The 25367-nt window shown below is 38.0% G+C and overlaps 2 protein-coding genes and 1 long non-coding RNA gene across 10 annotated transcripts; 1 reads left to right on the top strand and 2 right to left on the bottom strand.

Annotated features, from left to right (window-relative positions):
• Positions 1 to 4158: 4158 nt before the first annotated feature.
• Positions 4159 to 11570, bottom strand: LOC112176854 (serine/threonine-protein kinase rio2). Of its 8 annotated transcripts, none has more exons than XM_040510401.1 (15): positions 11060 to 11570; positions 8523 to 8807; positions 8029 to 8173; positions 7885 to 7931; positions 7720 to 7790; positions 7523 to 7636; positions 7266 to 7441; positions 7075 to 7163; positions 6785 to 6902; positions 6462 to 6535; positions 6259 to 6306; positions 5744 to 5912; positions 5358 to 5483; positions 4936 to 5034; positions 4159 to 4710 (listed from the first exon to the last, which is right to left on the bottom strand). In XM_040510401.1, exons 3-15 carry the CDS (start codon positions 8110 to 8112, stop codon positions 4519 to 4521), a joined length of 1407 nt encoding a protein of 468 aa, XP_040366335.1. In that variant the 5' UTR covers positions 8113 to 8173; positions 8523 to 8807; positions 11060 to 11570; the 3' UTR covers positions 4159 to 4518. The 8 variants fall into 8 exon arrangements, 7 of the variants coding, with proteins under 7 accessions (XP_040366335.1, XP_024170719.1, XP_024170723.1 ...); XM_024314951.2 differs by lacking the exon at positions 11060 to 11570 and having other exon boundaries at positions 8523 to 8602; positions 8659 to 8851; XM_024314955.2 differs by lacking the exon at positions 11060 to 11570 and having other exon boundaries at positions 8029 to 8154; positions 8523 to 8602; positions 8659 to 8851.
• Positions 11571 to 14905: 3335 nt separating this feature from the next.
• On the bottom strand, positions 14906 to 20725 carry LOC112176857. Its single transcript, XR_002927176.2, has 4 exons — positions 19099 to 20725; positions 18328 to 18963; positions 17496 to 17592; positions 14906 to 17208 (listed from the first exon to the last, which is right to left on the bottom strand). It is a non-coding gene; the product is annotated as an uncharacterized LOC112176857 (long non-coding RNA).
• Positions 20726 to 21285: 560 nt separating this feature from the next.
• On the top strand, positions 21286 to 22048 carry LOC121050446 (auxin-induced protein 15A-like). Its single transcript, XM_040510405.1, has one exon. The coding sequence runs from the start codon at positions 21352 to 21354 to the stop codon at positions 21649 to 21651; it is 300 nt and encodes a 99-aa protein (XP_040366339.1). The 5' UTR covers positions 21286 to 21351; the 3' UTR covers positions 21652 to 22048.
• The last annotated feature ends 3319 nt before the right edge of the window (positions 22049 to 25367 follow it).

Genomic DNA, 25367 nt, shown 5'->3' with positions numbered 1-25367 from the left:
ATATAAGTATTAGACCTACATCTTAGGTACATTAAGTTATATGAATGCATTCAGTCTTCTTTGTCTGAAAATTATTATTGATGAATTGCAAATTTTGGAATTTGAATTTAAAATTTAAAATTGAGCTAAAATTGTGATCTAATTAGTGAATTTGAAATTATTTACCTTATTTAGTTCCAAGGGCAAAATGGACTATTAAAAAAAGCAAATGGACCGCAATTAATAAGAAAATATGCGCGGACTAGATCTAATTTTTATATAACAAAAAGGACTTGAATCGAATTAACTCTAAAAATAAACCTAATATATATATATATATATATATATATATATAGACACACACACACTATTAGATGTAATATCACATCTAATTAATGAAGCATCGGATATAATGTGAGATACTGAAAAAGGTAGTGATAGTATAATTGACCCATATATAGTCGAACAGAAGAAAATCTTCCATGAATGTAACCGGAAGGAATTGCAGGTAGCATTGATCTTTTTTTTTTTTTTGGTGGCATGAATCTATACACTTTTATTAAGAGAAAAGGCTTTGTTAGCCAAAACTAAAAATTTTGATAGATTTAACTCTGATAGATTAAAAAACTTTGAGAATAAATTAAATCACGAGGATAAATAGAACAATTATAAAATTCTAAAAAAAAAATAGAACAATTATAAAATAGATTTTTATTAACAAAATTAAAAACAAATAATTTCAGAACCCCCAACTTTCTCTCCTACTATTTTCTCTTTGCAATAACTATCAGGGAATCTATTTCTTCTGCAATAACTACCCACTTTTTTTTTTAAACGAAAATTTTTCGTACACGTGCAGAGCATGTAATTGCAGACTAGTATTGATCTAAGAGGATCGTTCCGATCCCAAAGCCTTGGCGTACGCTAGGTTTATGTATATCTTTTGCATTTTACTTGGTGCAATAACTTCTTCATTTTTTTTTTCCATTCATATATTGAAAAACTTACGATTAAGAAGTATAACTTCTTCAATTTTGTTTTTTTTTTTTTTCTTTCATAGAAAAATATTAATCATACTTCTTTCATTCTATGGCCAAGTACGAACAAAAACAAGTCAAAACTCAACAGTACGAGAGGTATATCGCATGGCAATAGTAGACAGTCAGAAATTGTGTACCGCTTTACCCATTCCAACTCCCCCAAAAGTCCGACTTTTCCTTCATGGTGATAAGGGGCTACATTTACTGCTTTAACGCCAAAAAACAAATATAGGCCTTAGAAAAATAAACTGGAAAATTATTTTTTATAAATGACGGAGACCAAAACGGAAAAGAATTCTATTCATTAACTCGTTCCTACTTCAATCAATTCCAAGCATACGTGTACTCTCAAAATTGAAAATGCACAGTCATCAACTTACCTTTCCCCCTTTCAGGGGAACGGATTCTATGCACCAACAGTGCACTTGTACCGACGAATATTTTAATATTACGAAGCAATCTCAACCATTCATCTGTGGGGTCAGTCATCTATATAATCTAAGCTGTCCATACATACAAACTCTTCATTAACAGATGTTAAATTTGCAAAGACTGAATCAAAAAAAAAAAAAATTAAACAAGTGAAAGAAGGTAAAATTTTTTAAAGGGGTAACCAGGGTAAATTCTGAATTGAAATCGACCGAGGGAGGGATGAGAACAGTCGCGAATCGGATCGACGGCGATATCGTGTAAGTATTGACTTGGCGTGAGTCGCCGCGTGGGAAAGTTCAGAAGCCGGCGCATGGAGGACCTCGCCGGGATCGAGGTTTGGCCGCCCCGCGACTTGACTAGTTAATAAGCCTAAAGTTGGTGGCGGTTTGGTGGCGAGTACCAATCTGCAAAGCTTTTAACTTTTTCGGTGGAGCTTCAAGTTGAAGCAAGTCAAACACAAGGTAGCCATGGGACGATGCTCTTGATGGCCATCTTGAGGCCTATCAATTTCTCTGCTCATAGCTTCAATAAGCTGTTGAAAACTTGTGATCCGTCTTGCATTTACATGAGTCTGGAATAATTCTGAGGACCTCATAACATAGACAGGGAAGGTATTGAGGGTTTTCTCAATCAATTGGTCTTCTGTGATTATCTTTCCACATAGACGCATCATTGATCTTATGCGAAGAGTTTCCGAATAAAATTGCATGACCGTGTCAAATTCAGAGGAGTGAAGATCATTCTATTCTGCTTCTATATTCGGAAGGATGGAGTCACGTACGAACATTGCCATAACGTTCACGAAGCGCTTGCCAAAGCTTTATGGCGCTATCCTCATTTATGAACTCAAACTAGATGTCGCTATCCATGTGACGTTTCATGAAGGCAAGTGCCCTGGAATTATCTTTCTCAGTTTGAGGATCTGGAGCTGTTTCTATAGGAAAAAGCTCTTGGATTGTATATATGCAATAAATCTCGGGCAGTAAGATGGATCTCAATGTCAATGGCCCAGTCTAAATACCCTTTGCCTGCATAATCTAATGGAACAAAATCGAGTTTGTTCATGTTTGACATCCTGAAAAAGGGTGAAACAAAAACGAATTAGTTTCGGAGCTAAACTTCCACGAAAACTAAAATAATAAGATTTCAGAGCTATGCTACCAAGAAATCAATTTCCAAGAATATTTGGATTAGACCGAAACAATGATGTTTAATATGGTCAAAAATTGATGCTTGCGGACGCTCTTAGTCCGAAGATTATGAACACTCAAGCTTTCTATATAGGTTTTAGTCAGGTCTCCTGTGCTGTTGAAGTCATGTAATTGATCAGTATGAAAGTGATATTGGTTCGGTTTGTTGCACTTCCTAATCCTTGAGAGGCCTCTAGCCTGCAATCATCGATTAGTTACACACTTACAATGCCTATTGATGAATATGTTTTCAAGTCTTAATTTTGATCCATTACTTTGCATGAAAGGCCATTAAACATTTCACCAAGTCATACGAGAACAAAACGGCGCTTAGTTGAACAGACTGCAGAAAACAGATTCTTCAGCTGTAATAGCAAGAATTTGAGGGCAAAAAACAATGTAGAGACTGAATAGTGAGCCAACGTTCTTAGCTAATTCTATATTGAGGACCAGAGCAGCTAGTGAGCCGCTAATTTTAGCCTAATTAAGAGTCCTTAACATAGACAGCGATTAATGGACTATCCCAGCGTAAGACAGCTGTTTTCTCTGTCATCACTCTGGCTGCTGCTATAGAGAGTTAAGAGAGTTACCCCCCATGTCTCAGCCTCAACAAGTGCATGCCAGTATTAACAGTGAACCCTTCAATCGTAGCACCACTGTGATCTAAACATTTATGGCATAAATCTCTTGCCAAATGCTTGGAACTAGAGAGGGTAGTAGGGTAGTAACTAGTAATATGGTCAAAACTCCATGACTTGGGCTGGAAGTCACTGGCAGCAAAACCTTCAATTCACGCACACAACTCACAATATGCTGTTCAACTATCAAGTAAGCTGAAAAGAGGAATTGGCCAGGTTTCTAACTAAACATCTTGCAGTGGCGACTGGGCACAGTCGCTTTTACCACAATATGGCTAGAACCATTCTCCAACACAGTCAACAGACGATATATAATCCCCAAAATATCTGCCTCTATAGCATTACCAGCTACAATATTCATACCAAAGCCCTTCAGCCTCTGCACCAATTTTCCCAATGATGCTCACTAATGTTGAGCTAGCATTAATTTTCAACCGACCATAATAAGGTCTTAAGCTAATTGGGAAACATGCGAAGATTGCAGATGACATCCCAATGCCAAAGTGTGAGTTCTCAGCATCAAATGAAGAATGATAGCTGACATGACAAAAAAATGCAGCGAAAGATTAACCTTATCAAAGGACTGGAGTCTCTTATTAAGCATATTATTAGATGAACTGCTTTGAGTATATTACACTATCAAGAATAAGATCCATGAGATTCATTTAAGCCCACGGAGCACAAGTGATGAAGGAGGTTGGAAACTGAGTCAGGGTTAAGCTAGGTTTGGGGAGGCTACAGAAAACCATTAACATTGCCTTCTCGAAACTTTCTTTGTCGATCTTTGAAATCTTAACTACCTGAAAGATGAATATGGAGCTCGACCATCTGGCCAAGTTCACGACACAAGCGGATCATACAGGCACAGTGCTCGAGAAGTTAAAAATTCAACTGACAATTTATAAAATCAATTAAAAAATGAGTACAAATGTCTGCCACTGATTAAGAAAAACAAACGCCAAGGCTACTGATTACGAAGAACCATCCTCTATATTAGTTACTTTTATCCCTTTTTAAATACCTACTCTCCCCTGTTTGCCAAGGGCTACAAGAGTTACACTGATGGAAACTTATGCATCTCATGATCATCATTATAAGAAAAAAGATTGCCATACATATGGCGCAAGCAGAAGGTCCGTGCTCTGCGTGCAACCTCCATTTGGCATGCAACTCTAGTTGATATCTTCTATATTTTAGTTGTGTGGCCATCTTGGATTTTGTGGTGGCACTTTACATATTCTACCAGCTACTTAATTGTCTCTGGATTTTGGAACTGTTAGAGGATTTACCACCCTTGTCTTTGTAGGTATTTCTGGATGCAAAAGTTTTTCTTCCTCCACGGGCTGCTGTTACAGCACGTCGCCTCACCTTGTTCAAACGTTTTTCCAGCTCAGCATCATTGTCATTAGTAACTGTCTCATTATCTCCCTCCTGTGAAAATAAAAAAGACTGTAAGGGAAGGAAGTTGAACAAAGGATATCTTTACACACTATCCCACATTTGGGACCTACTCAAACTTGTTTGCTTATCTTGGGGTTACAATTAATACGACAAAAGCCCGGAATGTAACATGCCACAATTGACAGCACACTCCAAGTCCTACATAAATGCTAAGTTCCAAGTCTTCGTAGGAAGAAAAATAAATTCAAGATCTACCTCGTTACTCCCATCTTCATTTTCGGGTTCACTGCTGGGACCTGCTTCACATGTTCTTACATTGCCCTCTGATTCAACCTGCTCATCATGCTGTAACGTCTGATCCAATTACAAAAGAAGAATAAGTGCAAACATATATTGGATGATGCAACTAGCACCCAAAAAAGAGCCCTCTTTCCTGAATTAGTTACCTGACAGTTTAACATTATACATTTTGTTAAAATATTATATAAGCAATAAGTACAAAAAATTTCTAGTCCACTCTGCAAATACAATCAGTTATGATTTCACTAATCTTCATTCTATACATAAGGTAGTCACTTGAGACCTCAACTTGTGACTCGGATTTAATTTTCTTCAGCACATCAACAGAATGTAAAAGAGTTTACTAAATAAAAATAAACAGAAAGAGAAAGATGAACCTGATCTGCCACATGCAGTGAATCAACACCCATTGTGTTTGCTTCATTTAACATAGAGATGTGCTCGTCATCTTCAGTATCTTCATCATCAGAACTAGCATCCTTCTTGATCCCTCCTTCAATAAACTGCATGTAATGATGTGATATTGAACATCATTAGTCACAGATGTCTATAATTTGGCCAAACAAGAAAACCCACATAACAGTAAATATCCCATCAGATGTTTTCCCAAGAGATTGGAACAACATGCGAAAGTAAATAAATATTGGTTTCCTTTTGAGCCGCATGAGAGTATGAAAGAATATCCAACAGCCTATGGCATTCTATGTGCGATGAAGCTCAATTCACATAAAGAATCTGTACAATGCTTCATTCAACACAATACCTTAGCAATTTCTTCCTGATCCTTCCTAGTAAACCCACTAGCAGAAAGTTCCTTGTCTAGAAAACCAGTATCTTTCGCTATTGAAGTAAAAGAAGGCCTGCCACTATCATCTGTGTCCACCGCTGTTCCATCAATATCAGCTGTGCATTCATGGAAAGACATGTTGAATCTGAAAACAAGACAAATAAATTAAGAATCATAATAAACTAGGCTGATCCAGTAACCCAAACATTATTTTTCTTCCCTATAACCATCAAAATTGAAACTCAACATTATCTATCAATAAGTAAGCCACAACCACCTATACCCATGATCTTGAAAGCCAGGAAGAAGAAAAAACTAACAACCAGAAAGGTCAATTTAAGTCTTTAACACGAATTGTTACCCCATCACAAATTCACAACTATTACTCCCATTTAGCTAACAATGATTTTTGGTTCTTATTATCCATCACTATGATTTAAACATTCAGAATGCTAAAGGCAACTGCATCTTGCTACAAAAAGATTACTGACCTCTTGCTGAAAAACTTAAAGACACATTCCACATCACGGTCAAAGTACCTGAAATATGAAACTTCATTGAATGAGATATGATATATGATGAGCACAAATGTTTTGGCCAGGAATACAAATCATATTGCTAACAGTCAACAATCATAAATTACAATAAGAAGTGGAAGAACATGACTGGCATTTATTAAGAAACAGCTTCTTACATTTGTGCATTACGATGTGATACAGAGACCATTTGGGGAAAATCAATCATAGTGATCTTCTCGTCATCATCAATCTAACAGGAGAAATTCAAAAATTATTACAAGTTTGCCAATGTGCTGAAAAATGGGAAGTCAAGCAGGCCTTTTGATCCATGTATATTAATTCATTATCACGTATATCTCGCTGCCAAGTGAGAGCCAAAAGGCAGGACCCATGTTTTAACAATCAGAAGATTATGTAATTCTCATTTTTTAAGATACAAGAACATAGAGGTCAACCTAAAGGGTGCAAACAAAAAAAGCCACTGCCTCAAAATGCATACCATAATGTTAAATTCATTGAAGTCACAGTGAATCAAACCATGTTCTGTCAGACGAACAACGAGCCCAATGATAGTATTGAAAACTATCTCAGGATTTTCCAATTGCTTCACCTGCACACTATATTGAACAGAAGGTAAGCTCCATAGATCCATGAAGGAGCATGACCAATATTTCTTTGTTTCCTTTTTCTTGAGCAAGCTAGCTCCAAAGGAAACGTACTAGGAAAACATTAGATCTGCGAAGCACAATCAGTAATATGCCATTCCAAATTTATAAAGAAGCAGCTTACAGTGGGTAGCCTGGTACTAGTGACATAATCACACAATGCCTGTTACAATCCACTGCATTTGGAACAGGAAAACCATGCTCTTGTAAAGCCTGCTCAAGCAGAGAAACAGCGTAAAGTCAAAATCAACATAATAGACACAGAATTGGACCAACAAACAAAACTAAAAATGACGAAAGATAGAGATAAAGAACCTTCATAAAAGAAAATTCTCTGAGTGCAGCAAGACGGGACAAGTACAGCCAATTGAAACTGCTACGATGTTTTAAGTAATCACGCTTAGACTTGACAGCCCTGAAAGAAGTTCTCCCAAGCCTGTGCAATTTCATTGCCATCACTGTACCATCTTCGGTGGCCACCTCAAAAATATCTTGAAGAAAAGAAATGCTATGAGTACGGGAACCTCAAAACCCGCTTCTGTTACATATAATAAGAAGGAAAGAAAAAGTACCAGACTCTTTTCCAACACCAAGTTGGCGACCAACGGCTGAAAAGACTCCACGGTTGACCAAAGTCTTAATTGCAAGGAAATCATAACCGAGGTACGTTAGCCGAAACCCATCATCTGGAGGCACACAATAACCAAGGAAAATGAGAAAATATCAAAACAATAATACTTTATACTTAGAATGAGAATATTAAATTTACATTTAGAGGCGTCGTGGTGCAAGAGCTTATGCTTGAGCAGATTTTTCATAACTTTGTAAGTGCCACCATGCCTACATATAAAACAATTTGCTAAGAGTTAGAGAAAAGGTGGACACTTTGAAATTCAAGAAGTGAAAAGAAGAAATCTGAAATCAAGAAACACACTTGAGCGCAGCTATACGCTCCACCAGTTCAGCGGGTACGATTTCATGCTGAAAGAAAAGGAAGGGTTTAAAGATTCAATGCAGGGCTAAGAACACTTAAAAAAAAAAAAAAGATTTAAATAAGTAAGATAAGAGGGACATTTACATTTCTCATTCCCATTTCGACAGCGGTTAAAACCCTGAAATCCTCTTTAGTGAGGTATCTCAACACATCCACATCCAGCTTCATCTCTGCTGCTTTTTATCTACTTAGCCTTTGGGAAGCTGATTTCTGGAATCAGTGATTCAGGCTACACACAACAAGGAAAAATTTCTCAGAAACATAGAGCAGCAAGTGAATATAGCCGCATAATGTTGGCGTTTACAACTCAAAATAGAAGCAAATGCGAAAAGCAGCATTCTGATCATCAACAAATAGCCTGGACTGTACTTATTCCAAACTAACGCTCAAAAAGATGTAAAAAAAAAAAAAATCAAAACGACTTCGTTTCCCACGTGACAATCCTCACCAATGTATCCAAGCAGAATAACATTCAAGGCAGACACTTCCATTATAGTCTTATCTAATTCATATTCATTCAAAAACCGAAACACATATAAACGAACGAACGAACAAATGACACAGAGAGAGCTGCACACCTTGACACATAAGTTCCTGTCAGTCTGGGGCCTCTTGAACTGCTTGAGGCGCTTCTTCACAGTCTGGGGCCTCTGAGGAACTTCGAATGAGGAAAAACAACGAAGACGTGGAGAGTGGTTCTGATGAGGAGCTTACCAAGTACGAGAGGAGGTTGAAGAAGCTGGGGTCCGGGAATGCTTTGGGTTTGGAGCGTGTGGCGGAGGAGCGACGGAATCACGTTTTGAAGACACAGGAGAGATCTCTCGATGGTCCAGATGGGTTTTGAGTTTTGACGGCAGAGGAGGCTGGGAAGAGAGAAATCGTTTTACTCAGCAACGGGTCAAGGTAAAGCGTTAGAAAAGATGAGGACATAATAGGAAAAAAGAGTAAATCCCTTTCGGGCATGTTTACTTACTTGGAATGGGAGAGAATGATTACCGGGTAAATTTATTCCTGCGTTTACCAACACATAAAGGAATTGGAATGATTCCGGGTAAAAGTATTCATGCGTTTACTAACACATGAAGGAATCAGAATGGGTGTAGGTTCCACTTCTTTATAAGGAATTGATTTCTGAATACTCATGAATTTGATTTCGAAGGGGGATATGGGTTTAGGAATCAACTCCTCCGGAATCAATATCGATTCCTTTCTTCTCTCATTCCAGTTGTCTCCGATTCATGATTATTTTCATTCCAAGTAAGTAAACGTGTCATTCATTTAATCAATCCATGTTCACTCCGTGTTTCTACAGAAGCAGCTTCCCAAAGTTGGTCCTCGGTTGCTTCTCAATTTCAGCTTCTAGGAGAAGCAATTTGGACCAAAAGCCACTTTTAAAGAATTTACCAAACACCATACCATAACCTCAAAAGCAGAAGCAGATCCAAAAGCACCTCCAAAATCAATCCCAAACTGGGCCGATAAAACAAAACCAAACCCAAAAATACAGTTTCAAAATGTAAATGTAAATTTTATCTTCCTTGAAGACTCCTTGAAATTAACATGTCCATTTTTCACATTTTCCATATTCTTATGGATGAGTACACCTAGTATCTTATTTTGGATGAACTGATTTCTTTTTTGACCAATCACAATGACCATTAATTTTTCCTCCTCTTCACTATTTAAATCAGCAACTAGCAGTATCAAAACAGAAGCAAGGATACAGAAACAGTTTCAAATCATATATATTCTCATTTGTGTGAGTAAAACAGTTTCAAAACCATTTGAATAAAAGCATAACATCTAAAAAAATAAAAACTGAAGAAAATACTACTTTCATGAATAAAACAGCAAGAGAAAACAAACAATAGACCCAATGGTATCTTGCTTCTCAGCTGTAAAGAGTGGCAGGGCAACTGAAACTGTAGATCCAACTACCGCAATGAAGCAGAGGGGGAAAAGGAATAAGAAAAAGTGAAGAATAATATCTGAATGCTTACAGTATTCTTTGGCATCCAATCATCCAAATTCAACCTGATTGCATTAATATTTTAACCTGATTGCCTATGCAGCATGGGCACTGAATACAAATCATGACTACTTGTAAAAGGAATATTGAGAGTTCAAGTAAGCATAAGAAAGAGAAGAGGTTCTCTCTCAGACGCATTTCATCGGAGCAACATTTCAATTATTCATAATCACAGTATCACTGAGACACTAATGGCTCAATGTCACAAAAAGCAAACAGAAAGGAAGGAAAACGAAGACCCAGAACGCCAAAAGTTACGCGTGTCACCCTTGCGCAGGGATGGTAAGCTATGCCTATATGAACAGGATTTTCTAGCCGCTGTTTCTCGATGTGGGACTTGTAAACAGATATTTCAAAAGCACACGTGTCCTCTCTCAGCCAGTTTTAACCAAGGTTTAAATGTAACAAAATTTGACTGCTCATGGCACCTATCTAAGTTAATATTTTTTGAATAATCTTTATGCGAACTTGAAGATCATGTTACAAAGGCTTTAGTTCCCGGTATCGGATGTAACGAAAGCATACATTTATGAATTCAAACCGTGCTTGAATTACGGCAGTTAAAGGGGATTTACATAGATGATAATATCATTTTTTAACAAACTAAAAACACCAATAGCCAATTTTAGAGCTCCTACACTTTGATTTGATCTTTGGAGTGGCGCCTCTCATGTCTTGCAGTTGCTTCTTATATACACTAGTATCCTGACATACTAGTTTTCGGTAAAGTTTTTCAATCAAAAATCACAAGAGTTGTGCGTTTTCTTATTTCATCATTTTCTTCTAATTACTAATTTTTCTAGTCTCCGATCGTAATCAATTAATTGAAATTTCTATATTCACCAAACCAATTGTATGCACTGTTCTTTTAGCTTGTTGAGCCTAGCTAGAGACCATATATGAAACACACTGAAGCTGCACATTTCTCAAGCTTAAAGTATGCAATCTTCATATGAACACTACACCTAGTAGCTTAAATTTAATTCATCAACATTTTGCTCAAGCTTCGTATACGCGCAAAGGATTTTGAAATTTTGAATAAGTACCTTTTCTATTGATTGAACACTAACACAAAGGAATCTATACCTTTTCTAGTGACGCTAATGGCTCCCTGCTTCGTAAATCACCTCCCTTTCTCTTGTAAGTTATATATAGCAGGAACAGAAGACTTGATGTTTCTACAAAAGAAGAGAGTTTCTTCAGTAGCATATTTGAAATCTCCTGGGGTTATAATGAGCTACGTGAATGGCAAGACAAAAACAAATCCATGTGATGTCATGATTTCTCACAAGCCGCACAGTGTCCCTCATTGCTATCCATTTGACCACTCGTTTCATGTACTATATGATAGTCCTTCTTCAGTCTTCACCACTAGATGAGGCTGCATCATAGCCTAGCTTATCTTTCAACATATATATGTAGCTAGTTTGTTAGATATATTGAAACTTGTGGCACCTAGTCTTCTTCTTGTCTGCTATAGATAAAGGAGGTAGGGAACATATGTTTCTATCCAAGCATATACAGTTTGGTATATATCACTTGCATGTGAAATCTAAGTGGGGCTGAAGCTGCCCATGTGATTTCTCACAAGCTGGTGTTCCTAACTGGAGCCCAAATCGGTTCTTCTTCACCAACCATTTCATCTACCAGATGATTTTCCACATACCATCGCACCTATATATACACACAAGATCAACTTCATGAGCAACTCAACTCCTCTCATTGCAAGCATCAAATAAAGCTTTTCTACTTCCCAAGTCCTTTCAATTCTTTCTTCCTCTTTTGATCACTTCAGTAATATAGATATCATGGGTTTCAGATTGCCTCGAATTGCCAACAGAAAGACATCAGATATCCCTAAAGGCCACTTTGTGGTATATGTTGGAGAGAGCCAGAAGAAACGATTTGTGGTTCCAATATCATATTTGAACCAACCTTTGTTTCAGAGTTTGCTGAGTCAAGCTGAAGAAGAATTCGGATACCATCATCCAATGGGTGGTATCACAATTCCTTGCAGTCAAGACACCTTCCTTGATGTCACTTTCCGCCTTGGTGTGTGAGTCAAGAACACTACTGAAGTGGAGTTGGATCCAAAACATCCTCATTTGGAAACTCGCAGCATGATCAGCAGTCAAGATTGAAGAGGCTAACTCATCATGTACTGAATCAATTCGCCTCTTGCGCCGAGGGGAAACGAAATCTGCTGTATTCCAAGCTGATTCTGAGCTTATAAGAAAAAGAAAGAATCAAATCACATCTCATGAAGCAGGCAAATTACATTGCATGAACTCTCCAAGACAACTACTGTCTGAAGTTCTTAACACCAAATTTTGAACCCTATGTAAAATTTTCTTGTCCTCCAGAAAAATTATGGGAATATACAATATATTTCAAATTATCCTGATCAAATTTCTAATTAGTTGTCAGTAATTTTCATTATATCATTTTTTTTTCCTTGTATCTCTATGCTACAAGTCTACAACTACCAAATCCCAGCAAATTTTGATGAGGAATTAATACTGATGAATTAATGGATTCTCTATTTTTTAACCAAGGAATGCCAAATACAAAACGGGGTCTTCAATTAAACCACATCTGATCCTAACATTGCGATCTCTCAAATTTAATGAGGTGCTTTCCCATCAAAATATGCAGATAGCTTTATCCATAGGCTTTAATTAATCTTTGATACCCTGTGGTAATAAAAGAATAATTAGAGCTGGAATTTTCATCATGGGAAGCACTACCTCAAACCTATGAGAATCATTTAAGGTAGAATGCTGTTGATGGCTCAAGAGGCAACAAGGGATGCATGGAAAGGCAGCATCACTGTCTATATTTAAGAGAAACCGAGAAGCTTGCAATGCTACCCATTTTGTACTTCAAAAACGATATATATTGTACAGTACAAGAAGAAAGAAGCCCCTCTAATCCGGAATAGTATACAAAATGACAGTGTCACAGAGCATGAACTTTAATTTCTGTAATCTACTGTTAACTTGATATTGTTGCCCCTCTGCAATTCATTCTCCATGATACATAGCTTATACCCTCAATTCAATTTTGAAGGCCAAAATTGAATCATTCACTGATTATGTAAAATTTTGAGTCGGAAAATTTTAAGATAACATATATAATGTAAAAACTATTTATCTCTCTTCTTCAATTCATAATCTGGTTGATTTTCTTGGATAGCAAGCTAATACATAGATACTCCTGATCAATAGTATGCAGATATGATATAGCTGAATAACCCAAAAACCAGAAAACTATTGTATTATTACCTCTTTTTCTTTGACTGATACCTCAAGCACCTCACCCACCAGATTGAAAAAGAAAATAAACAAGAACATTACAGCTGTATAGATTCCGCAGCATTCATACAGAGAAGTGTCAGCAGGTTTCAGAATTTGCAATCTTCTCATGTGCTTGGACAGGTTGTCAGCAGCATACATACAGGGTAGTGTAAGCAGGTTTTAGAAGTTGCAATCTTCTTTTAGAATTTGCAATTTCCAACTCATGCCGAGTTCAGTCTATTCAAGAATGCATGCATCAATGTCCCTCAACTCTGGTGTTTGAATAGTCAGTTTGAAACTGTTGGTAATAAGCAAATCAGTACCCGTACGTATGGCTTTCTTGTCGTGCATAACCACCAGAGGAATTTCCTAGGTTGAACAAACGAAACAAAATACTCCCTCAGCCAGTTGAAACTAGGGATCATAGACTATAGATGAAACAAAAAAACGAATGCTAGGCTGGCTAGGTGCTCCCAATCAAGATATACCATCCCTTTATATCTGGCCGCCAGTAAAATTGTGTAATTAGCACCACAAATTCTTGTCTGTAAGCAACATCAATTATCAGAGTTGGGCAAGATCAGAGGTCGTCTCCCCCATGTCTGCTACCATCTTTGATCATCACACATTTGCATGTGAAATCTCATGTGTGATAAAGTACTCGAGTAGGAAGACAAAGCCATGTGATTTCTCACAAGCTAGTGTCTCAAACTGGAGCCCATGAGTCCCTTCTCAGTTTCTCTTCACCAATCATTTCATCTAGCAGATGATTTTCCACATACCCTTTCATCTATATATACATATACATGATTAGGTTCCTCAACAACTCAACTCAACTCAACTCTTTTCCTTGCAAGCATCAAAGCTTTCTCTGTTACCAACTCCTTCGAATTCTTATCTTCCACTTCAAGCCTTCAATCACATAAACGATGGGTTTCCGATTGCCTGGAATCTCTAACACAAAGAGAAGTCTTACTCCATTCCAAACCGTTTCAAAGACATCAGATATCCCAAAAGGCTACTTTGTGGTCTATGTTGGGGAGAACCAGAAGAAACGATTTGTGGTTCCAATATTATATTTGAACCAACCTTTGTTTCAGGATTTGCTGAGTCAAGCTAAAGAAGAATTCGGATACCATCATCCAATGGGTGGTATCACAATTCCTTGCAGTGAGGACACCTTCCTGGATCTCACTTCCCACCTAAGTGTGTGAGTCATGCCCTAATGAAGTGGATACCTTGGATCCAAAACATCCTCATTTGGAAAATCACGGCTGATTCAAGTTGAAGAAGAGGCTCGCAGTTGACAACTTCTTCATGTACTGAATCAAATCGCCTCTTGCACCAAGGAGAAATCTGCTGTATTTCCTCAAGCTGCTTCTGACCTGAGAAGAAAGATGTCCAAAAGTTTGAAGAAGAATCAAATCATGATTTCTATGTTACATGAACTCTTCAAAGCAATTCATCTGGTTCTTGACTCCAATTTTGAACACAAATGCGGGTCAAATTCTGTGTTTTGAACCATGAGAATATATAGTATATATTTCAAATCCTGCTAAACATTCTTGCCTTTTTTTTTAAACCATAGATAGAGTGAGCTGTAATCTTTATACTCCGATAGTTCCCAGCTCTAATATAATAGAAACTGTCATTATATTAACCAAAATTAAACAAATTCTGAAGTAATAACTCCAAAATTTTGACCAGTTCATCTTCTGTTTACATTATCTGCAGACTCACAGACATCCATAAACAAAATTCAATTGAAAAGAATGAAAAACAGAAAACAAAAACTGTTTCAGTTGCCGACACCAAATCTATTTCTGTCTGCCTATTCCATACTTGTTCTGCCTAAAATCTTAAATTTGTTGACCTATGCTAGTACCACACATTCGATGCATATGCAGGCAGTGAGACAGTTTCCTAAGCTCTAAATCAAACTCCATAATTTCCACTAAGGGAACTTCATTTATGCAGTGATAACAGTACCACATAAAATACTTTTCTTGGTAACCAAGTCGCCGAGCGGCATTAATCAAGTCATTCACCTGGTCCTCCATGAGATCCAGCTCCCCAACATGCTCTTGTATCTGATGAACGATCCCTGGTACTGACATTTCCATATCTCTGATCAAGTTGTAGTAGTTGAATTTGCATCTGCCATTTTTGTGTTTTGCTCTGATCAAGTTGTAGTACTTCAAATGCTGACTGGAGGAGCAGCAGCATTAGCCTCCCCTCCGATCAGCACCGCCATGATCGTCAGAAAACATGAGAGTTTGGCAAGGGCTTCCTGATCTTCTGTCCTTATAGTAGTGTGTCAGCACAAGCACTAATCAGTTAAAGAGTATAAGAAGGTAAGTGCTATAACACCTTCCAAGGCATAGATATTCTTGGAACCATTCTATTGGAACGTCCCACTTTCTTCATTTGACTACCTAGATTTTATCAACCTCGAACAACACCGGTTACAACAGCGGAATATCCACTGAAAAATCAAAACCCATTGTCTTTCCTTCTCGGTGAAACAAACCAACGACCAAACCACCCAAGAATGACACCCTAAACAAACTTGGCTATATGAATTACAATGTCAATATGATTGAGATCTACTTTAACCTCATCAGACAAGCAAAGCCGAAAACCACTATTCAAGCATTAGACTCCACAGTACAGAAGACAACCTGACTGTAACCCTATTTTATTACCGCAAGAGAGTTGCAAAGAATCTAACATAAATGACAAAGTAAACATTGAGTTCAATCTAATATCTTTATGCACCAGGGTTCCTCATTTGGTCCTTGAAACTGAATGCCTGTACGGTTTTCTTGTCAAGCTTGACCAAGTGAATGTTATAGATTTGACCAAGTAAAATGACAGACCTCCTTAGCTTGGTGATACTATAGATGAATGGATCATATATGACACAGGAAAGCAGATGCTCAGCCCTTTATGTTCCGGACCCATCGTAAAACTATTATAGCAGCACCAGAAATTTCTGTCTGTGAAGGAACACCAGTTAATGAGCCCGTTGTTATATATGTAAAGGAGGTAGGGATAGATGTTTCTACAAAACCATAGATTTTGGAACACTAGCATATGCAAAATCAACGTGAAGGACATGACAAACCATGTATTCCTTGATTTCTCGCCCACTTGTGTCCCCAACTACTGCCATCTTCACCACTCATTTCATCTATCAAATAACTGATGGAGATTCTTAATTCATTTAATGTAGGGAATCATGTATCAACATAGGGATACAGTTTGGTATCCTTTGCATGTGAAATGTCCTTGAGGGATGAAGAACTTGAGTAGGAAGACAAACCCACGTGGTTTCTCACAACCTAGTTTCCCTACCTCAGTGCCTCTTCACCAATCATTCATGTACAAGATGAGTTTCCACACACCCTAACAGCTATATACACACACAGGCATGGTCAGGTTCATGAGCAACTCAAACCTTCTCCTTGCTAAGCATCACAGCTTTCTCTTTTTTTCAAGTCCTTAAAATTCTTCCTCCTTCGCTTGGGAATATAGAAATCATGGGTTTCCGCTTTCCTGGAATTGCTAAAACAACTTCAACCCCAAAAGGCTTTTTTGCAGTATATGTGGGAGAGAGTCAGAAGAAGCGATTTGTGATTCCAATCTCTTTTCTGAACCACCCTTTATTTCTGGATTTGTTGAGTCAAGCTGAAGAAGAATCTGGATACAATCATCCAATGGGCGGTATCACCATTCCTTGCAGTGAAGACACCTTCCTTGACCTTACTTCCCGCTTAAGTGTGTGAATGAATGCTTCTGATTTGAACCTGAGATCACAAACCATCCTCATTTCAGCACTCGCTGCTGAGTCAAGATGAAGAAGAGGCAAGTGTTGAGCATCAATGGTATAGACTCACATCTTCTGTTGAGGGGATACTTCTGCAAGTCTGAAGTTGTCTGCAAGATGGGCAGAAAAATACAAAGTTTATGAAGCAGAGAGTGACATGACTATCATGAACTCACATAGACCACATTCACCCTACCCTAACATCATGACTCCAGTTTAGAATTCAAAAAGGGTCAAATTTTGTCTTACTTGACCGTTTTTAATCTCATGTAAAATTCATTGTTGGCTCTCCAAAAAAAACTGGTAATAATTATCATATTTAATTCCTCATCTAGTGTTATCTTATATTCTTAATTATTCAATTCCCTACAGAGTTATATTTAGTTATTTACTTTACCTTGTTCACGTTTGTGTCTTTGGTCATCAAGATACCTGGAAAGTTCATGTCCATTTCAACTCATATGTTCGAAAAACAGTCATATTGTTTGTAGTTCCTGCATTTCAAAAAAGTAATTTAGGTTGGCACTTCATATCCACATCACAATGTTTTTCTACTGAGATAGATACTGTAAAGATAAAACTATTTGTCATAGATTATATCTCTTCTTACATCAGCTATATGAGCTGCAATAAACTATGAGGCCATTGTACAAAACTGTTGAAAACTAACAGAGAGATAAAAATAAACAACAGAACTGTCTCATGTAATACCTTTTACATTTTAACAATCCAAAGAAAAAAGTACATCCTGATGAGGAAATATAGAATCATCAGGTTACAAATATCATTACTATGTGATTGACAAGACATATTTAGACATATGGGACACAAGCTAGCTGGTCCCTATTTCTTAAGAGGGAGACTCAACTAATGCCAATTTTTTTTTTTCCGATATGAAGACAGAATCATGTGATCCTCAAATGCTCATGTCTCCCCTGTTTATATTCATACTCACAACAACTATAATTTTCAATTCATATTGGAAGATGTCCTTGCAATTTCTTTCTTTCTTTCTTTCTTTCTTTCTCTATTTAAGTTTCTTTTGGTCATTTTTATTTCTATTATTTCATACGACTTGAGCAGGTTTTACAGTTTCCGATCTTCTTAGCTAGCACAAGTTTCTCAATGGAAAACAAAAATATTGATATCGATCAATCAAATCATCAATCATCAACGCTCCTCATCCTCCAATATTTGAGTAAAAAACTTTAAATATTTGAAATCTGTACCTGTTGGGTTTTCTGGTCATGGTTGGAAGTCTATTTAATTATCTAGACTGATCAAAAATTGAAACACTTCCTCAGCCTGTTGACACTGGAGACATAGATGAAACAACTAAGCCACATGCTAACCTAGCTTTCTTGCTCCCAGTACATAGCATCATTTATATCTGACCACATATATAACTGTTAATATAGTACCACATATTCTTGTCTGTAGAGCAACTCCAATTATCAGTGCTGGGTAGAAATCCACGTCTGAAGTCATTTTCTTAGATAGAAATTTCACATATGAAGGTCCACTGTGTGTTTCTCGTGCAATGAGGTAGGGAAGGATGTTTCTACAATAGACTTCATCAATGGCAAGACATACACATGTGATCTCTTGATTTTTCACAAGCTACTATCCCTCACTGGTGCGCATCTTCGCCACCCATTTTATGTAGCAAACAGATAGTGTGTCTTCGCCACTCATTCAAAGATTGTTCACAGACCCTTTCTTCCTCTATGTATAAACCGATTATTTGAGATCAGGAAGTTAAGTATTCTCCTTGCCTTGAATTAAAAACCTTCTCTGTTTCCCAAGTCCGTCAAACTCTTTTCCGCTTTCTTCAACTCAAATAAAAACCATGGGATTCCGGTTGCCTGGAATTGTTAACACCAAGAAAAGTCTTATTCAACCTCTATCTGCTGCTAATGTCCCGAAAGGTTATCTCGCAGTCTATGTTGGAAAGAAAAAGATGAAGAGATTACTGATTCCAGTATCATATTTGAACCAACCTCTGTTCCTGGATTTGCTGAGTCAAGCTGAAGAAGAATTTGGATACGATCATCCAATGGGTGGTCTCACAATTCCTTGCAGTGAAGACACCTTCCTTGATCTCACTTCCCGCCTAAGTGTGTGAAGGAACACTAGTGGAGTGGATCTTGGAGCCGAAACCTCCTCATTTTGAAACCACTACTGACTCCAGATGAAGACGAGTCTATGCTTGATCATCCAACTGAATGGACTCACACCTGTTCAAGAAAAACTTCGGGAACACTGAAGCTGGAATTGAGCTGAGCAATATACAAAAATTTTGAAGCAGACAAATGATGACACTGGTCCAAAATCAGGACTCCAATTTTGAACTCACAGTATTCTGTGTTTCAATCCCTCGTAAACTTCTTTGTTGCTATCAAGAAAAGTATGGGAATATATTTTAAGGGAAGACGCAAGAATAACAACAATAAGTATGTAAATTTTGAAAAGTACATGACCAAAGTGGAGTGCAGCCGTCCTTAGATTCAAAGTTTGCAAAGAACATGCAAAACCAAGTACAATCATCACTTAAGTAATTTTATTTTCAAAGGAACATCCCATTTATAATCATGATCAATCTGCAACATGAAAGCTAGAGGCAGTGAATAAGGTATTAAAGAACAGCAACATCACAAAGGAAATAGACATAAACAAAAAAGGAAAGGACTAAATAGTGATCTTTGGACTCAACCTTAACACAATAAGACAGAGACAAAACTGTTGCATATATTGCTCGCTTGTGTGAGTAAAAAGGTTTCAAAAACCATTTTAAATAACAGCACAACATATAAAAATTTCAGAAAATACTCAATGCCTCTTTTAGGGATAAAAGAGCAAGACAAAACTAACAATAGACAAAGGCATCTTGTTTCTCATGTGTGAACAATGGCAGGTCAATTTTTTTTTTTTTTCCATAGAAGTGAGATAAGGGAGTAATCTGTAGAAAAGGAAGAGGGGAAAAGAAAGTTAACAAACAGTGTAAAAATGCAGTTGAAAATTTCTTGCAGTAAAAAAGGATAGAAAATCAAAAACTGGAGTGCATGAAAAGAGTTATTATCTTTCCCTGAGAATTAAGTTCTTGCAGGGAAATGGTACCGTGAATTCCAGGATCGACTGCATGCTCTGACAAACATTGGAAGTCGACTTTGGAGTTTTAGAATTGAATACACTGCTAGGAAATCCTGGGAGAAGAGCAAGCTTTTCTAAATTTCAGTAAAGATTCTCAACATCCGTGGAAGTTTATGATACCCTAGACTTGTTAGCATTTGGTCAAGACTGCTATTTCTCCTACTGAACAACACACATGTGAGTAGGCTTATATGAGCATATCTAATGCATGCAAATAAAGAGGTACGATTGTAAGAAGGTTCCTTTGAGGCATACAACTAAGGTTTTGATGCATGTGGAAATATCTATGTTCTGTGGAAAGACAGAGATACGGGGCATACATAATCATGTATTAGAGTTTGCAATCTTCTTAAGTTTAAATTATTAACTTCAAAGCTTTGTGCAAGTTTCTAACTGGTTCAACCTAATCATGAGTACATTAATTTCTTTATCACTGGGATTTCAACAAATAGCTGGAACTGATATTCAAATATATAATCAATACCTGTGTTGTTTGCTTGTCATGCCTGATCATCAATTGACTTTCCTTGATTGACTAGACAAATGAAATACTTGCTCAGTTTTTTGGCATTGGGGATCATGGATATCATACACGAAGCAGCAAGACCACATGGTAGACTGGCTTGGTGATCCACCATTTCTTGTCTGTAAAGAAACATTATTCACTGGTGGTCCAGAGTTGGATAGAAGTGCAAGTCTGAATCAAGGCTATTATGAGTCCTTATCTGATAAGTTTTATTAGACAGACACCTCACTTCTGGTCCCTGTATTCTCTGTCATCTTAAGGAAGTAGGGCAAGATGTTTGGAAAAAAAAAGACAGCAGCATATGCATCTGCTGGGGGATGAGTTAAGTGAATGGGAAGACAAACCCATGTGATTTCTTGATTTGAAACAAGCTAGTGTCCCTCATTGCTGCCAAATGTTAACCACTCATTTCATGTAGCAGATGATCTTCCACACACCCTTTCATCATCTATATATACATACACAAATCAATCATCGGGAACTCAACTCTTCTCCATCATTAAACATCAAATCTTCCGATCTTTCCCAGATCCTTTCAAGTCTTTTTATTGTTTATCCACTTGGGAATATAGAAGCCATGGGTTTCCGGCTGCCTGGAATTGTTAGCCCCAAGAGAAGTCTTTCCCGATCTTCATCTAATGCAAAGAAGACTGCTTCAAAGACCTTAGATATCCCAAAAGGCTATTTTGCAGTCTATGTCGGAGAGAGCCAGAAGAAGCGATTTGTGATTCCAATATCATACTTGAACAAACCTTCATTCATGGATTTGCTGAGTCAAGCTAAAGAAGAATTTGGATACGATCATCCCATGGGCGGTATCACAATCCCTTGCAGTGAAGACACCTTCCTTGAGCTCACTTCCAGCTTGAGTGTGTGACTGAAACATGAGATGAAAATATGATCCAACTTAATATTCAAAAAGCAACCGAATTTCAGACATGCTGCTGAGTCAAGATGAAGAAGAGGTGAGGGCATGATTCATCATCAACTGAATCGGCATACCTCTTTTGCTGAGGGGGAGCTTCTGTGACTTTAAAGCTGCAATGGAGCTGAACTGAAAGATACAAAAGTAATGAAGCAGACAAATGGCAGTATTGTATGAATCTTGTACAACAATTTCTGCAAAAATCTCGGTTCCAATTTTGAACCGAAAGAAAGTAAAATTATGTATGCGACCCATGTAAACTTCGCTCTACCAGGATATCACTCTGGGAACAAATAATATAGTCCAATTCTGATCAACTAACTTACTTGTCCTGTGTTTCACCACACCATTACCACTAGCTACTAACTTTCACAGCAAATAATGTATACAGCCTATGGTATCAAATTATGGCTTAACGTATATATATCTGCATAAAGGGATTTACTGTTTAACATCCAAATCATCCAAAATTAACAATGGGGTATACTTCCTCCTTAACATATATCTGCAGAAAGGGATCTACTTTTTAGCCTGATTGCCTGCGCAGCATTCAAGACCGAACTTGTGTGCATTACATGGCTTCTCAGTTAAATGCATTAAAACAAAATAGTTGCACTCTTCAAACCAAAGAATAGACAAAATGTAAAAGGAATATTGAGAGTTCAAGTAAGCATAAGAAAGAGAAGAGGCTGTCAGACGCATTTCATCAAACAGGTGGGGAGCAACAGTTTCAGTTTGTCGTTTGCATTCATATATAGCAAAGGACCGAATCACTGATAGTTCAAAGTCACAAAAAGCAAATAGAATCGAAGAAAAACGAAGACCCAGAAAGCAAAGGTAGACTATCTGGAACAAAAAACAGATGAAAAAATCCAATTTTATTTGGACCATTTCTCGATTTATGAAGGGACGGGCAAGCTCTCCCTATATGACCAGTCTCACAGGAACTCTTTTCCCGATGTGGTACTCGTATCACAAGTATTTCAAAAGCACGCGTGCCTCACGTGTCCTCTCTCAAGTACAATTCTATAAATAGTTTTAAAACTAACAAAGTCCTCTCTCAAGCCAATTTTAGAGTGATTTAGGGTTTTCAACCGTAAGCAGAAACTGATGGAGAAAACAATGGTGGAGGAGAGCGATTCCGGCGTCCTCGAGCAGCCAAAAATCGATCACGTCGTTGCCGTCCCTATCCCGATAATGGAGAAGAGCGATTTCGGCGTCATTGATATGGTTGTTGGGGAGCCTGCTACCCGCGGGCCTATCCCGATGTCGAACAGCAGGTCTTTCCGTCCGATCTGCAATCAAAACCGAGCAAAGTTGGCAGAAGCTTGGCCGATGGTCAAATCGTCATTGGAAGAACTCGGGTATTCATGCACAATGAGTACGGTTGATTCCACAGTCGTAGTGGTGTCACCCTGGTCTACAGACCCAGATATGCGCAAGGCTGTTTATCTTTTCAAGCTTTTGTTCAAGACTCCTGTTCCAGCACCTCTGGCACTAGAGTTGGCACTCCATGGCAGGCAACATGATTTCATCAAGATTGGCACTCAAAAGGGTGGGCTATGCAAAAAATATGGGATCAAGAAGGAGAAATTTGATAAACTGCGGATACGTCTCAAACGCTCCTTAAAGGAACTTGGTGATATGACCCACTGTACTCTTTTTCTGAACAAGAGCACTCTTACTGCCGTGGGTCCATCTCCAAGATTACACTGGGTCAGGAAGGTTTTGAAATTCTGCGCTATTGAGAAGTTGAGTCCTGCACATGTTATTAGGGTTTTCAACCGGAAGCTGAAACGAAAAACAGCGATGATGAAGAACAGCGATACAGTGATGATGGAGAAAAGCGATTTCGGCATCCCTGAGCAGCCAAAAGTCAATCAGGAAGTTGGCGACCCTGTTCCGATGTTGAACAGCAGCGGGTCTTTCCGTCCGATTTCCAACACAAATCGAGCAAAGTTGACAGAAGCTTGGCCGATGGTCAATTTGTCCTTGGAAGAACTCGGGTATTCATGCGCAATGAGTACGGTTGATTCCACAGTCTTAGTGGTACCACCCTGTTCTACAGATCCAGATATCATGCGCAAGGCTGATTATCTTTTCAAACTTTTGTTGAAGACTCCTGTTCCGGCACCGCTGGCGATAGAGTTGGCGCTCCATGGCAGGCAACATGATCTCATCAAGCTTGGCACTCAAAAGGGTGGGATATGCAAAAAATATGGGATCAACAAGGGGAAAATTGATAAACTGCGGAGACGTCTCGAACACTCCTTAAAGGAACTTGGTGATCTGACCCATTGTACTCTTTTTCTGAACAAAAATACTCTTACTGCTGTGGGTCCATCTCCGAGATTACACTTGGTCAGGAAGGTTTTGGAAATCTGTATAAAAATAAAGATGAGTCCTGCAGATGTTATTAGCACGTTGATATGCCAGTATGATCAAAAAATTTCATTTGTTCGGGATCTTGATGTCTCTAATGTCAAGAAGACTGGCCATTTGGTGAACAAAGATGGTGCAGCTGAAGTGACATTGCCCTTTCTTGAAAGACGAGCAACAAGGATGGAAGGAGCTTTGTCAATGGTGGAGTCATCTTTTGAGAAATATGGCATTTCTTTCACACTGAATCTGATTAAGCGAACCGTGACTATCTCAACAATTGGAGCGACCAAAGAGTACCCGGATGCTTTTGAGAAAGCTAGGCATCTTTTGCAACTTTTGACAACAACTAATGTCCCGCCATCTCGGGCTGTAGAATTAGCGATGAATGGCATGAAGCATGAATTCATCGAGATCGGGTTTCAAGAAGGTGGGCTTTGCTCATTGTATGGAATCAAGAAGGAACAATATGTTAAACGGCGTAAATGGCTCATTCGTTCTGCGAAGCGGATTCGAGAATTCACGGAGTGTGATATCTACTGCACAGGAGACACTATTACTGGTGTGAGTCCCTCTATTGTGGGATTGAGTATGTTCAGGAGGATTGTGTTGACCTGCATTGTTGAAGATACGGATCCTGCACACCGTATAAGGAAATTTTTACGCTCAGAGTCGAAAAGGAAACTGAAGAAGATTATCAAGCGTTTGCTTGTCTGAACATGTCTGGGTGTTTTAGTTCTATTCTAGCAGTGTTATATATTAGCCCTAGGCAAGTTACTTTCACAGTTTTTTATCATGTTAGATGTGTGTAACTAAAGCTACGGAAAGAGACGTGCACTTGAGCCTCGTGGATTCACTATGTGGTTTTTGTTTAGCTTATGCTGTGATGTGTTGTGAAACCTTCAAGCTAGGAACATGGGTGTCTTCTCAAAAAAAAATAGCCAATTTTAGAGCTCCTATACTTTGACCCGATCTTTGGAGTGGCGTCTCTCTTGTCTCGTAGTTGCTTCTTATATATACCAGTATCCTAACATACTATTTTAATCAAAAAAGTTATGTGTTTTCTTATATCATCATTTTTTTCTAATATCATTGTGAATAACTAATTTTTCTAGTCTCCGATTGTGGTCAATTAATTGAAATTTCTAAATTGACCAAATCAATTGTATGCATTGTTGTTTTAGGTTGTTGAGCCCAGAGATCATACATGAAACACACCAAAGCTGCACATTTCTCAAGCACCACCAAGTTTTGTTTGTAAAATGTAGAATAATCAATGATGAGATATT

This window comes from Rosa chinensis, chromosome 7 (assembly GCF_002994745.2).
Source record: "Rosa chinensis cultivar Old Blush chromosome 7, RchiOBHm-V2, whole genome shotgun sequence".
In the NCBI taxonomy this organism is placed as follows: Eukaryota; Viridiplantae; Streptophyta; class Magnoliopsida; order Rosales; family Rosaceae; genus Rosa; species Rosa chinensis.
Note: the sequence above shows the minus strand (reverse complement) of the source record. Positions and strands in the feature narration are given on the sequence as shown.

Bases quoted from the DNA above. Each gene is read 5' to 3' on its own strand.
- LOC112176854 (XM_040510401.1), bottom strand. From the start codon at position 8,112: ATGAAGCTGGATGTGGATGTGTTGAGATACCTCACTAAAGAGGATTTC. The intron at 6,536-6,784 runs GTATGCATTTTG...TTCTCCTGTTAG, and splicing joins TCAATGAATTTAACATTATG to ATTGATGATGACGAGAAGAT. The intron at 5,913-6,258 runs GTCAGTAATCTT...TCTTGTTTTCAG, and splicing joins TTTAAGTTTTTCAGCAAGAG to ATTCAACATGTCTTTCCATG.
- LOC121050446 (XM_040510405.1), top strand. From the start codon at position 21,352: ATGGGTTTCCGGCTGCCTGGAATTGTTAGCCCCAAGAGAAGTCTTTCC.